Source organism: Anopheles darlingi, chromosome 3, assembly GCF_943734745.1.
Source record: "Anopheles darlingi chromosome 3, idAnoDarlMG_H_01, whole genome shotgun sequence".
Classification (NCBI taxonomy): Eukaryota; Metazoa; Arthropoda; class Insecta; order Diptera; family Culicidae; genus Anopheles; species Anopheles darlingi.
Window position 1 is genome coordinate 29,764,730 of NC_064875.1, and position 13,187 is coordinate 29,777,916.

General features: G+C 44.2%; 1 protein-coding gene across 1 annotated transcript; it reads right to left on the bottom strand.

Annotated features, from left to right (window-relative positions):
• Nucleotides 1-1,603: 1,603 nt before the first annotated feature.
• Nucleotides 1,604-3,449, bottom strand: LOC125954092 (uncharacterized). The gene is made up of 4 exons (XM_049684101.1): nucleotides 3,204-3,449; nucleotides 2,726-3,117; nucleotides 2,292-2,631; nucleotides 1,604-1,993 (listed from the first exon to the last, which is right to left on the bottom strand). The coding sequence occupies exons 1-4, from the start codon at nucleotides 3,320-3,322 to the stop codon at nucleotides 1,906-1,908; spliced, it is 939 nt and encodes a 312-aa protein (XP_049540058.1). The 5' UTR covers nucleotides 3,323-3,449; the 3' UTR covers nucleotides 1,604-1,905.
• Between the last annotated feature and the right edge of the window lie 9,738 nt (nucleotides 3,450-13,187).

Sequence of the window (13,187 nt, forward strand, 5' to 3'; positions counted from 1 at the left end):
ACGCTAAAGAAATGATTTCGCCTACAAAACAACTTATAGCTTAGAACTGATGATCCACAAACCCCACAAAATGGTTTTCAAGAGCAATTCACTTTGGAAAAAAAGATACTTACGCAGTCTGTCGCGTTCCATTATAATTTTTATTCAATAATGTTGGTTTTATAGTTCCACCCTTATCTTTTCTTGATAGCTTTTTTATTTCTCTATACTACACCGTAAATGCTTCTATGCACTAAGCATTTCTTTGTTTATTTTTGTCGCGTGTTTCGACCTCTCACGATCGCTTGATCTGCGCATTTCTATCTCGATCATACCGGATCGATCGTCACTTGATCATTAAGCAGTGATTCGCACATTTTTCAATGCTGCTCAAAGCTTGAGGAGAGTTGTTTTATTTTCTACTTTTGTGTAAGCATAGCTGCTACATCAATTAAATTCAATTTTGTAAAATCAGGCAATTTTTTCATTTATTAATGATCTAAAATGTCGACAAAATAAACTTTTTAAAAAATACGCTGCCTTGGCTACTCTGAAAACATTCTTTCTTCATCTTCTTCTTCTTTATTCTTCATCATGATCTAGCACCGAGCTATCCCTGAACGTGCTTAAACTGACACTCCCACAGAGCCACTGCCATGGCCGTAAATTTGAAATAGAAAACTCATAATAACATGCTTCAAAAGTTGTATTTTGGTATGTAGTGCACGGAAAAGCCGAAATTAAAGAAAGTCAGCATAAATTACAACGAACAATCCATTAACTATTGCAAATCATTTAACGAAACTGTCGACTATTCATTGAATTAAGAATTATTTTGAACGTTATCTGCTTCTAATTTGCGTTGACAGGTGAAAAAATGCGATATTTGAAAATCAACTTCAAAATCTTATCCAATGTTATGGACATGTAATAGGAACTCGGATGGTATCTTTAATACCCAACCTTTCATAATAGCACTACTTATTGCTGCACCACTTGAGGAGAGTATAAAAAACTGGTATCATCATGCAAACATGCGACTATTAGATAAACATTGGATACCCAAAATATATACTCGTGATCAGATAAACATGCGCCAGTGTTGTTTGGATCGCTCACAATCGCAAAGTAAACAGTCGTTGAAAACACTTTGCTATCGATACATTAGACAATGTTAACACGTCGTGGCAATCAAATATAGATAGTGAGACAGAAGTTGACACTCGAGTGGAGCTCTGACTAATTATGTAATTTATCTACTAAGGTTTATGGTCCAACAATTGCTTCTTCCTAATCCATCAATCATTTTCAAGAATGTTAACCACATGCAGCCTCTATTAGGCAAAAGTAACATTTGCAATTCAATGGATTACCTTCTACGAGCTGTTAATAGAAAAAAGATGCTTGCTTCACTCGCCATTTTGTTTCACCTGCAGCACGCGCTAATTAGCAGCAGGAAATTAAAAACTTCTAACAATATCTACACCCGCGAAAAACTTTTCCCATCAAAACCCTTTCCATCGAAACTCACCTGTACAGCATTAGCCAAAGATGAAAAGATCGCCCCGAAGCGAGGCTTAACAACTCGAAACCGTAAGCGTAAATATTAGCCAATTGTATTTCACATGATCCTTCCGACAATTCTTTATAGTGCGTCCTAAGTAGGAACCTAATGAAGATGTAAGCAATCCTTACCTACCATCGATGGACGGTATCGAGCTCCAGCGCCAGCGATGGCAACAGTCGACGAGTGGAGTGGAGAAAAAATCGCTGCTTCACGCAAAACCGAAAGGATCCATCAAAACTTTTTATTCCGCTCCACTGCGCCTCTGGTGGTCTGGTGGTTAAGTGGCAAGGGGGAAGGGACGCCGGGCTGCCGGTAATTGTGAAACAGATCCCAGCGAAGCGCACATCCGAACAAACTAATTAAACCTCATTGACTTCGTTAGCGTAAGTACTGTCGAAGTACGGGTACTCGCGCGTAGTGTCAGCAAAAAGATCTCCGTAAACGTCACTGCAGGGAAGAAAGGGAGAGAAGAGCGTTGTGGTGGAGGTTCAGATCTAGCTCCGAACAGGAGAGGAAGAAGGAGAGGAACTCTGCTTTCCAATCCGGGGACCCCCAAAAAAAAGGGATACAAAACAAAAACCCATCTTCGACGAAGGCCGTTCCGAAAAGGAATCATTATTACGAGCGTGTGGAAGACGCTCTAGCCATGGACGTCCTCGGTCCCGGTGACGAAGATGCCTTTGATTTGATTGGATTGTCCGGATCCCATCTCCCATCTTCGGCCCAACAGTTTGCCAACGCTTACCTTTTACGATCCATAAAGTAACCCATCCGGAAGCCCTTTGGCCAATGCGTTGCGAGTCGCTTCGTCGGACAGTTCTGTTTGTTGGGTGCGGCCAGAAAGTCGTGCCGGAACGCACTGTTGTACATGTACGGGCAGAGACCGTGCGAACCTTTCGGATACGGTCCTGCCGCATCCTGCGACTTACCGCATCGTCCCAGGTTCCAGTTCTGGTGACAGTTACGCTCCCGCGTACCATAGTTGTCACTGGTGTGAATACACTGCACATTCTTGGCTGCCAGGCGCGGATCCAGGTCGCGGAATTTCTGATCCCCATCGAACCCGGGTCCAGCCGGTTCGCAGACTGTAATTAGGAAAGGGGGGGGGGGGATAGATTATCGACTTAGAATGACCCTTTCCTGAGCTTCCCCAATGGTCACAGTAATCCAGCTACTCACCATCCAGCGCACCGAGTCGACCTGGACCAAACTTCTGCAGCGCATCGAGTGACAACCGTGCTCCAAAGCTGAACCCAAACGCGTGGCCTTGTTCGAGGTCATAGCCAAAGTCCTCGAGCTGCTCCAGCTTCGTCAGCAATACCTTCGAAATGGGCAGAAACTGACGCACCAACCCAAAGTAATCGTCATACCGGGAGAAGTTGTTATAGTTCATACAGTAAATACAACCCGGCCGCACGCTCGACAAATTGGAGATCATGTCGACCAACCACTCCGTCCGGCAGCTTTCCTTCCAGCCGTGCACAATGAGAGCGAACGGATCGGTCCGGTTGCAGCCGAGCGACTCAAAATCCTTAAAGTCCGACTCTACGTCCGTGGTCACGTTCAGCTCACTAAGGGGCAAAGGAACAGTATGGTCAGCTGGTTACTACAGCAACAGCTAGGCACGCTCTGACCCCACCCTTCGAATGGTATTTACCTGTTGTGGATGGCGAAAGTGATTAACTTGGCATAGAAACTGCCATCCTGAGCTGCACCGAGCGTTACCAGCATCCAGCAGCCTAACCAGCAGGAGAACCACATTTGACACGCTTTCATTTTTTTTTGTTTTGTTTTTGGTCACTCAAGATTCACTCTCCCTCGATCGGTCACTCGATCTAAACACTCGATAAACACACCGCAATTCCAATAGACCAGTGCCAGTTCCGCACAATACTAATACCCTCACGCCAACGGTTCTGCCAGTAGAATGTGCCAATCGCTCCACCGGCCAAGCTCTCTTATATCGAGAAGCTCGATGTGTGTATTGTCGACGGCTGGCGATGACAAACACTTCACACTATCGGTGATGCTGACCTATTTCGTTTCGTGTGCGGAGCACCTGTTGAAACGTCCCCAGTGATGTCGAAATCCCCGGGCGTGCAGGGGGCCTGGCCTCGTCCGAAAACTCGGTCGCGCGCTCATCAAGAAATTCCCCCCCCCCCCCCAAAAACTGTCTCCTCACCCCTAAAAGGTGCTGGCCTGAACAACAACTTCAAACAGTCAACTCAACCAAGTAACAGTTCGGCACCATTCATTCCGTTCTCCCGGAAGTGGCCGACCGACCACCGTGGAGTATGAGACGGGAGGAAGCACAGCGGCGGAAAGAACACAAAGAACCCACCCCTCCCCGGGGGCGGACATCGTTTTGGGGAGATGGGTTTCTCCGGTTTCTCCTCTCGGTTTACGCTACTGGCCACGGCCTACGTGGATGCGACTGTCACCTAATCTGTCGAGAGGCGTTGGCTTTTGGAGGAGATGAATGATTGGAAGAGAGAGAAAGAGAGAGAGAGACGATGCCATTCCCAATATCGGGCACGCCGGAATTGGATGCGGAAACCAGTTGCAATCATCGAACCAAATTTTGGGACCACCGGTCCGCCCAATCCGGTTTGATATTTTTGGCCAGGCCTTCATTCATCTGATAAGTTTGTGATGCTATTCTTTCTCCAATTCCAAGTTCGTGTTCTGCATTCGTTCGGCAAAAGAAGAACAAGAAAACTGGTCTTAAAGGCCAGGGTCATCTCTTTTTAATAGAGCGCCAGTGCCGGTGACGTATTGACTGCAACTATGGCCATCTCCGGTCATCCAGATCACTCATCGCAGCACTCCATGACAAGAAGGGTACTTAGCCGAACACGCGTTACTAGGGAGCAATGTATCAAGAAGTTGTGTTTAATAACCCTCTGCTAATTTGTCCGGGAGGTAATTAATCATTTGCCGTCCTTCATCATTACTCATCTCCATGGCGGCAGAAGACGTTTTGGGTTAGGTATACCACACACACACCCTGCACACACCCTGCACACACCGTCGATCGTCGTGCATCGGTGGGGAGTCTCTTGCAGGAATGATCAGGATCCGCTCTCATGTCTTGATGTGTCCGCCCATCTTATCACCCGTGGGTGTCGGTGGCGCGCGGTAAATCCTTTCGGTTCGGTGCAAACCGCGGCAGACACCAGCACCAGTACCCGGAGCTTAACGACACCCAGTAGCATAATTTTTTTTAACGTCGCGATGCAGTTGATGTGTACATGTTTTCCTGCTGTCACAAAACCGCACACACACACACTCGCGAGGGCCCTCGACCTGGCCCGGGCGGAAGTCGGTCCTGAGCGACGAACGATATAAAAGTGTTCTACGCCATTAATCATTTTTATTACACTCCCCCCGGACGCACACCGCACACGCTGCTCCAAACCGTCGGCAACACATCAAGCATGAGCGTTAGATAAGTAACTCACCGGTAGCTAATCTCGGATTTAAAGTATGCCACCCACGGCCACCACCACCACTGTCAAGCCACGAGCCAGAACGTGAAGAGGACACGGATTACGTCGGGGCGCATGTTGCGCTTCTGCCGGATGGCTCTATGCGAGGCCAAGGACGACTTTATTTTTTTTATTTATTTTTTTTTATTCTGGTTTTCGTCATCTACCGCCATCGCCATGGTAACCGGTCGGTGTAGGAAAACCTGAAACTGGTGTAACCACACTACTAGAGCCCCATGGTTAACCTGTGATTTATCGTCGTGGTCACGAGTCACGCGGGAGGATTTCGTTTTCTAAAATGTATATTTTCCATTTCAATAAAAGTTTTGCGAGGCGAATTCGCCGAGGCCACAGTAGTGTTGGAGGTGCATTGTTGTTGATTTTTAAACACCCCCTTCCCTTACCGCTTTTTGGAACTGCACTCGTCCTTGACCGAACGACCGAACGACCGACCGACCGACCAACCGGGCACGATAACGATTATGATAGTTGTTCAAATGCGTCCACTCTGCGGTCATCTGTCACTGCAGTCATATGTACGTGGTAGGCGGAGGCTAGCCGATCATCTGCCGTGCCGCTTCCATTTGCAGATAGTACATCATGACCACCACATGGTGGTTGACCACTAATATCGTTAATCAAAAAGTGGCAATTCGGCTGCACCGAAAACTTTCCGCCAGTATCTATCATCCGATCTGGCATTAAAATGCACTATTTCATTTTTCGTTACTTCGGTCGGCGAGCTTTCGGTTGTCCGCTGTTCCTCTCCAGGACCAGCAGTAGTCCTCCACTCGATCAGTAGTCGTTGGACGGATTTTTATGGTAAAGGATGCTGCAACGATGCTCACGATGCTTGATATAAATTCTAACTGGTCAAACCTATAATTTAGAAGTGGCACCGAACGGAACTAGCCAAATGATAGTGACCACTACCATTCCGGTGCCATTCCATTGGGGGTAAGGGTAATATTTCAGTGAACGGTCGTAATGGCCGGGACCATGATTATGCCATGTGCAGGATCATTTCATTAGCAATCGCAATTCTTCACTACAATCAGCCACGGTTGACGGTTGCAGTACAGGCATCGTAGCTAAATGGTGCCGTGGAATCAGATTACAGGAATAATGATCATTTTCGTGCTACATTAAGAGGAACGATCGGTCAGTTAATCTTGGTGGAATGGTTGATTTTGCACATTGTAGGAACAAATCATGGATTTTAATGTTCTTTTGTATAATGTTTACCAAGTGTTTTATCTGCTGAAGGCAAAAATAAGTGCTCTGTAATAAGTGATGCAGTTTAGACCAATTTTAATGGTGATGTTCAAGCCACTGGTGAGGCGATCTTGCTTTCGGCTCTCTTTGCTGGGCTGTAATGATAATAAAGAGATGATTGGGAATGCTTAATATAAAAAATAAAAAGCAATGTGGTGTACAGCTGCTGGCTACGGGAAAATTGGAATCAATTGGAAACGATGAATTAAATTAAAGCGTTTTCGGCGATTAGCTTATAAACGAGCCGCACTTCCCATAAAACACATCTATTGTACATTAAACCATGGTACAGGTAATACTTAGCCGCACAAAATAGGTCATATCTCAGCCAAAAATTGACGTAAAAAGAAAAAAGGGGTCGTTTTGAAGGTTTTCTTATTACCGTTAATAATATGTATTGATGAAATTATTCATTCGTTTTTTATATGGCTTTTTTAGCTTTTACTTTAACATCATACAAAATTGTTTGCCCAGTACTGTAGGTCACATCATTTGCCCTCTTGTTGCACTTCACCCTCATTTCAGTTGGTTTTTCACCTTCCTGATATACTTTTTAAGTTTCCTTGTGATAATTGTCCAATAGAAATCAATGGAATGAAAATTCAGACATTTTGGTGGATTGATAGCATTCCGTATGAAATCGATCTGTTTCAAAACAAAAAATCAACGCCATACCTTCAGCAAGAACAGCTTGCAAAGTTGCTTGCCAAAATTAGACAGGATCATTGGTGGACAAATGCAGGACAAAATCCTTTTCTTTATATACTCTATTCTTGCACAAATTTCGAAGGAATGTTGCCCCAATGGTGAAAACATTTGATTTGTCGCCACAATGTCAAATCCCACGCCAAAACATCATCTTATGGGCAAATTTATCTCCGTAAAATACACCAAACCCTTCCTAAACCATTCCCTTTATGATTGGCAAAGTATTTTTTTGCGGGGTATTTTTTTAAATGCATTTTTACGTTTGTTGCACCGTCCATCGAAAAGCATGGTTTAAATTCTGTCAACACTTGTTCATACAGCTGCCCTGGTCGGATTTCGGCAATAAAGCTGTGCTCTTGGGTCCTATTATGCTATTTTCTGGCTTTTAGTACCTTAAAATTTCTTTTAAACATATTTGCCGAACTGTTCTGTCGACTGTCGTGAGTTTTTTTTTATTGAAATTACGCCTAGATATCCTAGGCTTGTCGACTCACTTTTGTCTGCAGAATCGGGTATTTGTTACACATTTTCGGCTGTTTTATTTTGCTAGAATTAAGGTTAAAGTCACCAAGTAACGTTTACATATGGTATTTTGAGTTTTACTATTTTGAGGAAATTTCAAGACATTCACGGTTTTTTCTCTAGTCAAATCGAGTTTTAATAATGAGTGTGCAGATTTTTCCCCCCTTCGCGTTCCATCGGCGATAATTTATGAAGGCGTGGATCAATTTTGACAAAAAAATTACCCATAAATAAACACAATGCTATTATTAAAACAGAATGGCAAAGCGACCATTAGGCGCGCTGCAAAAATTAAAAATCAGCGGCCAAATATTAACTATTACACGCTTTAGATTGAGTTAAAACCATCGTTTTAATTATCTTAACTTAGTTTAGGAGATGAAAAACCTCCCTTTTCCTTAGTATTTCTGTGTTCCAAACCGATTAAAAGATGGTCGAAGGAGGTCCCAAACTAATGCGGGAAGGTCTTCGCTCTGGGGTTGGGGTCTTGTTGGGCTCGGAGGCGTGAGGAGGTCCCTTCGAGCCGGTCGATCTTCGTCTGACTTTGGGGATCTTTTTCTACAAAAATTTGCCCTTGAAAGCCAAAACAAGCCTTGCCGTACCCAGGATGTTTAATGTGGTTTTTGTTTCATTAAGGTTAATAAGCAATCCCAAGGGCTATACGCACCAAAACGGCTTATTTTTGACGATTTTTAGTGCAGAAACCATTCAACTTTGTTTTTCAAGTTAATGTCGTATTAAACGTCTACTTTTCAAGAATATTTGGTTCAATTTTGGGGAAGATTTGTTCAAAACTACGTTCATGGCGTCCAATTTCCGTCCCGGACCGTTCCGTAACGGTCGTTTCAAATTTAAAAAGCCGAAGATTCTCGAAGCCGGGACAAAAATAACCCGAACTGCTGAAATGAGAGCTCTAAACGCACGAAAGCGTAAGTCTTAGCGTGTGCATGAACCACACCAAACGAGATCTAGATGGCGCTCGGGTGCAGCACCCGAGCGCCATCTACCCGTGCAACGCATCCCAGTGAACATTGAGTAGACCCCTCCGCCTGCGACGTAGCGAGAGGAAGGCTGAGGAGGTTGAAAACGAAACCCCCGCGGCCTGCGACGGGGTCGAGGAAGGGGCAAATGCGACGCTCACTATGAAACCGCTCGTAGGCAGCGGGGGAAAGAGCGAAAGAAACCGCAAGGAGGAGAAGGTTTCGCGCGCGAGCTAGTTGAACGCTGCTGCGGAGGGGGAAGGGCGGAATGGGAAAAGAAGGGCTAACGAAAACGAACGCGAGCTTGTGGGTTTCGATTACGAGGGGTGGGAAGGGCGCAAGAGTCGAGGGCGATTCGAACGGCAGCGCGAAAGAAAAGGGAACAAAAAAACAAGATGGAGCAACCTCGACCAAAATTCGGCAAAGTCCGGATCGCGGCAGTCGAAAGTCCTGGGAAGCACACGTTCCGCAAACGGTGCAGTGCAGCAAAGTGTTTGTCGATAATGTAGTGGAAAGTGATAGTGAAGCTGTAGGTGTTGATTGCAGTCCACATGCAAGATAAAACAACATTACATTACCCCGGAAGTAATCTAATATTTTGATATGTTTTTTCCTCTCCGACATGTACACGAGCATTCTGTATCGAACGGTCAACCACGCCAACGATCGAAGTATGCGTATGGAACACGCGGTTGAACAGGAACGTTCATGATCGCAGCCCGGATCACGCCGCCACAAAGACGCCACCAAACCAACGTTAACGACGTCACCACCACCAAGAGCACGAACGGCAAACATCACATCATGATGACGTCACACCATGACGACGTCATCCCCAAAATTTGTGGCGTCACGGGGTGGGTCCAAAACAATTAGCGAAAATAAACGCCACCGCCATTGCGCGATGGCTTACCGACCAATCAAAGCGTACTTCATTTTGGGTAGGGAAAGAGTATAGGACAGAAAGAAAGGGGACTAGAGAAGAGAGCGAGACAACGGGTCACGTTTGATTGGTTGAAATCGAGACGATTTTGTTCCGGCCCCAGTGGACGAAATCGAGCCGCCACAATATTTGCCAAATGTATGAATCGTTCGGATGGCGGCTATATCTCGGATCGATTTTTTTATAGTGAGAAGTCTTCCCTTGGCTTGGTGGCGTCGCTGTGGCGGCGTGATCCGGGCTGCGGTCATGAACGTTCCTGTTCAGCCTAATGTGCCATACGCGTTCTTCGATCGATGCTCGGGACCATGTCGAAGAAAAAGATAAAAAACAAAAAGTGTTAAATCACTTGCATCTTCACAATGTCATCTTTTCTTACCTTGCATGTAAACTGACGTTGTCACTCAAAAAATCACTATCACTTTCCGCAACACTTTCACTGCTACACATTTGGCTAAGTCCCAGAACGGCGCCGACTCTGAAATTTTCTAAGTCCCGGTGCGTGCTTCCCGGGAAAAATTTCGACTGCCGCGATCGGGACTTTTCGGTCGAATTTCGGTCGAGGTTGCTCCGTCTCGTTTTTCGGTTCCCTTCTCTTTCGCGCTGCCGTTTGAATCGCCCCTCGACTCTTGCGCCTTTCCCACCTCTCGTAATCGAAACCCACAAGCTCGCGTTCGTTTTCATTCGCCCTTCTTCTCTTCCAATTCCGCCCTTCCCTCTCCGCAGCAGCGTCCACAAGCTCGCGCGCGAAATCTACCCCTCCTCGTGGTTTCTTCTGCTCGTTCCCCCGCTGCGTTTGCCCCTTCCTCGACCCCGTCGCAGGCAGAGGGGTCTTCGCGCTGCTCACTGGGGAGGAGTAGAGCCGGACCGATGTCATGCGGTAGAATGCTGAAAATTTTGGAAGCTGAAACTTATTATAATTCCCTATCGATAGAGATGAAATCAAACCCAGAACATCAACAGTAGATAATAGAAACGATTCCACTACCTCAACGATTGTTTTAAATGAAAGCAAGATGGCTACGATTATGCTATGAGGTCGTCGATCTATTTACTTACCCGAATCTACTACATAACCGCTCTGCAAGAGATCAAAGGACCCTTTCTTTCTACAACGCTTCAGACAGAGAAATTATTGTTGCGTGATTCTGTAGCTATCCATTAAAAATATCATATTTATCATATTTATCTTTTATTCTATTTTCTTGAATCTACTACTACATGTACATGCTATCTAGCTTAGCTACATCTTATTGCTCAGAACGACAATAACAAAAATAAAAAAAATGCTTTTTATTAAGGTTCCCTTTTGAACAATTGTTTATATGTTGTTATAGCAATTTTTCGGTCTGTTACCTTCTCTAATATATCCTGTATGGCCTGTTGCTTTTGTTTTGGTATGTTTTCAGGAAGCGATTGTAGAATTTGTTGCAGTTCATAGATTTGTTTTTCTATTTTCTCCAAGTCCAACTCATACCATGTTTGATTATCACCTTTGAGGCCCAGCTTATGATTAATTATGAACTCCACTAACCGATCGAAACCATTTAGCAACGTAAAGTGAAGAATACTTCTACTATTTCGGTCGTGAACACCGAAACAGTCCATATTATACTCTTCTACCAACCAAGTAAATTCCTTGCAACCCGACAAGATACTCGGATCTGAAACAAAATAGTGACCAGCATTCCATTCATTCTCCGAATCAACTTCATTGGGGTCAAGATTCTTCCCTTTTATGAGGTATTCGAGCATATCATAACACTCAGCTTGTATGCAAATGTGCAACAAATTAGGGTTTCCTTTGCATTTGCTCGCGAGGTATTCATATACTGGCGTTGCAGTCTTACAATTCTCATCCCACAGATTTTTCAACACTTTCATGATTAATAAAATCAATGATTTGTTGACCTCCAGTTGAAGCTTTTTAACCAAAAATTTTGTCATCGAGAGCCTTCCATACGCAACTGACAGAATAAGCAGAGACAGATAGTCTCGATTCATAGTCACATCCTGGGCGAATTTATCGATGATTCGCCATTCTATTTCGTCCTCATCAATCGTGGCTAAATCAATGTTGTCAACCTCGATGCTTGGTTCAACGCCTTGTAAGGTGCGATAATGACCAACGAACACTTTGAACATGTTGGTTCTGTTCCGCCTGATGCACTCCGTCATGCAGGCAAGCAATTCGTTGTTTGTGCTTCTAGCTAATGCTTGGCGCATCTGATCCTCATAATCAATCATCAGATGTTCTAATGTTGTGACCGATCGATACATGATTGCTGATCGGCAGGTATCTTCAACGATATAATCTTCTACATTCCCTTGTTCTATTATATGTTCAATGTTTTCTGGTGAGAATCTATGGATCGGTTTAGTTAATATATGTAAAAGGTAATCAAAATATCCGTTAAGTGGAAGTTGTGATACTATTTGATAAACTTCATCATAACAATCTCTGTAGCGCGAGCATTCGTCTGAATTCATTATTTCATGTTTGCCTATGCGGCCAAATCCGAGACGAGTCTGAATGATGTATTCTACCGTTTCAATGTTACCAGCCTCAATAGCAACATGGATTACACTCTTTCTTCTTTCGTTAATGTTGAAGCAAAGCTCCTTGAGTTTATTCCTGCGACATTCCGTCAAGGACGAGATCGGAAAGCCATCGGATGTGATCTCAAGTACCCGTTTAGTTATCACAGACAGTAGCTTATCATTTTCAGTGTAGCAACAATTCCATCTGCTGCTTGAAGCAAAGTAGTGGAAGATATTCCATCCATTCTGCTCATTGACGGTCATAACATTGACCATGTTGTGTTTGATCAAGAACTTGGCCATACAGCCGAGTCCTTTTTGTGTCGCAAGATGTAACACATTTCTACCTTCGGCATCTATTGCGCCAAGATTGGTGATTCGTTCAAAGAGATATTTGGAAATCGGAACAAAATCAGGCTTTTCGAATGCACATCCATCTGATCCTTTAGTTCCCGGTGCATAACGATATGAGCGATGTGCAATTTCCATAATATCGATAAGAACCTTCCATTCGATATTTACTTTCAATGTTTTACACAAATGTCTTATCATTGATTCCTTTTTCAGGCATACAGCAAGGGTCAAGAGCTTCAATTTACAAACCTCTTCCACCGTTCGGTTTGCGGACTGAATCGTTTCAACTTGGTTGATCAATTTCTCTAAATCTACTGAAGTCAGATCGCATTTTTGAGCGTCACATTTTTCAACAATTTCATACAAATTGGCATGCTGATCTACGTCTTTTGGATTGAGCAGCCATTTGGTGATAGGAAGGAAATCTGGTGACCGTAGGGTATCTCCTGTGCATGCTAACCAATCTGCATCATAAATCGGTGATGGAATTGCGCTAGGGAACTCACGATGCAAATAGTACATCGTGAAAAGGGATCTGCATTTCATTGCCATTTCGTACAGCTCTTTAAAATTCTTTTTTAGTAACAAGCAGCCATTATTTAACTCTTGTGAATCCTCGCGCTTCGTTAATGAAATCTTAGCTATTTGCCTGCCTAACAAACAAAGCACTTTGTAATGCCACCTTTTCTCTCCAACAGATTTCGAAACCTCTTGAATCGCATGGAAGCAGGATGTTATATTTGGTATGGCATCAACGCCTAGGTTTACGATTTCTTTGAAATCCTTGAGTCCCAATTTCCGAGCCACAATGAGTTCTACTATGCCTCTCTGTC

Bases quoted from the DNA above. Each gene is read 5' to 3' on its own strand.
- LOC125954092 (XM_049684101.1), bottom strand. From the start codon at position 3,322: ATGAAAGCGTGTCAAATGTGGTTCTCCTGCTGGTTAGGCTGCTGGATG. The intron at 3,118-3,203 runs GTAAATACCATT...TTTGCCCCTTAG, and splicing joins ACTTTCGCCATCCACAACAG to TGAGCTGAACGTGACCACGG. The intron at 1,994-2,291 runs GTAAGCGTTGGC...TCTTCCCTGCAG, and splicing joins TACTTTATGGATCGTAAAAG to TGACGTTTACGGAGATCTTT.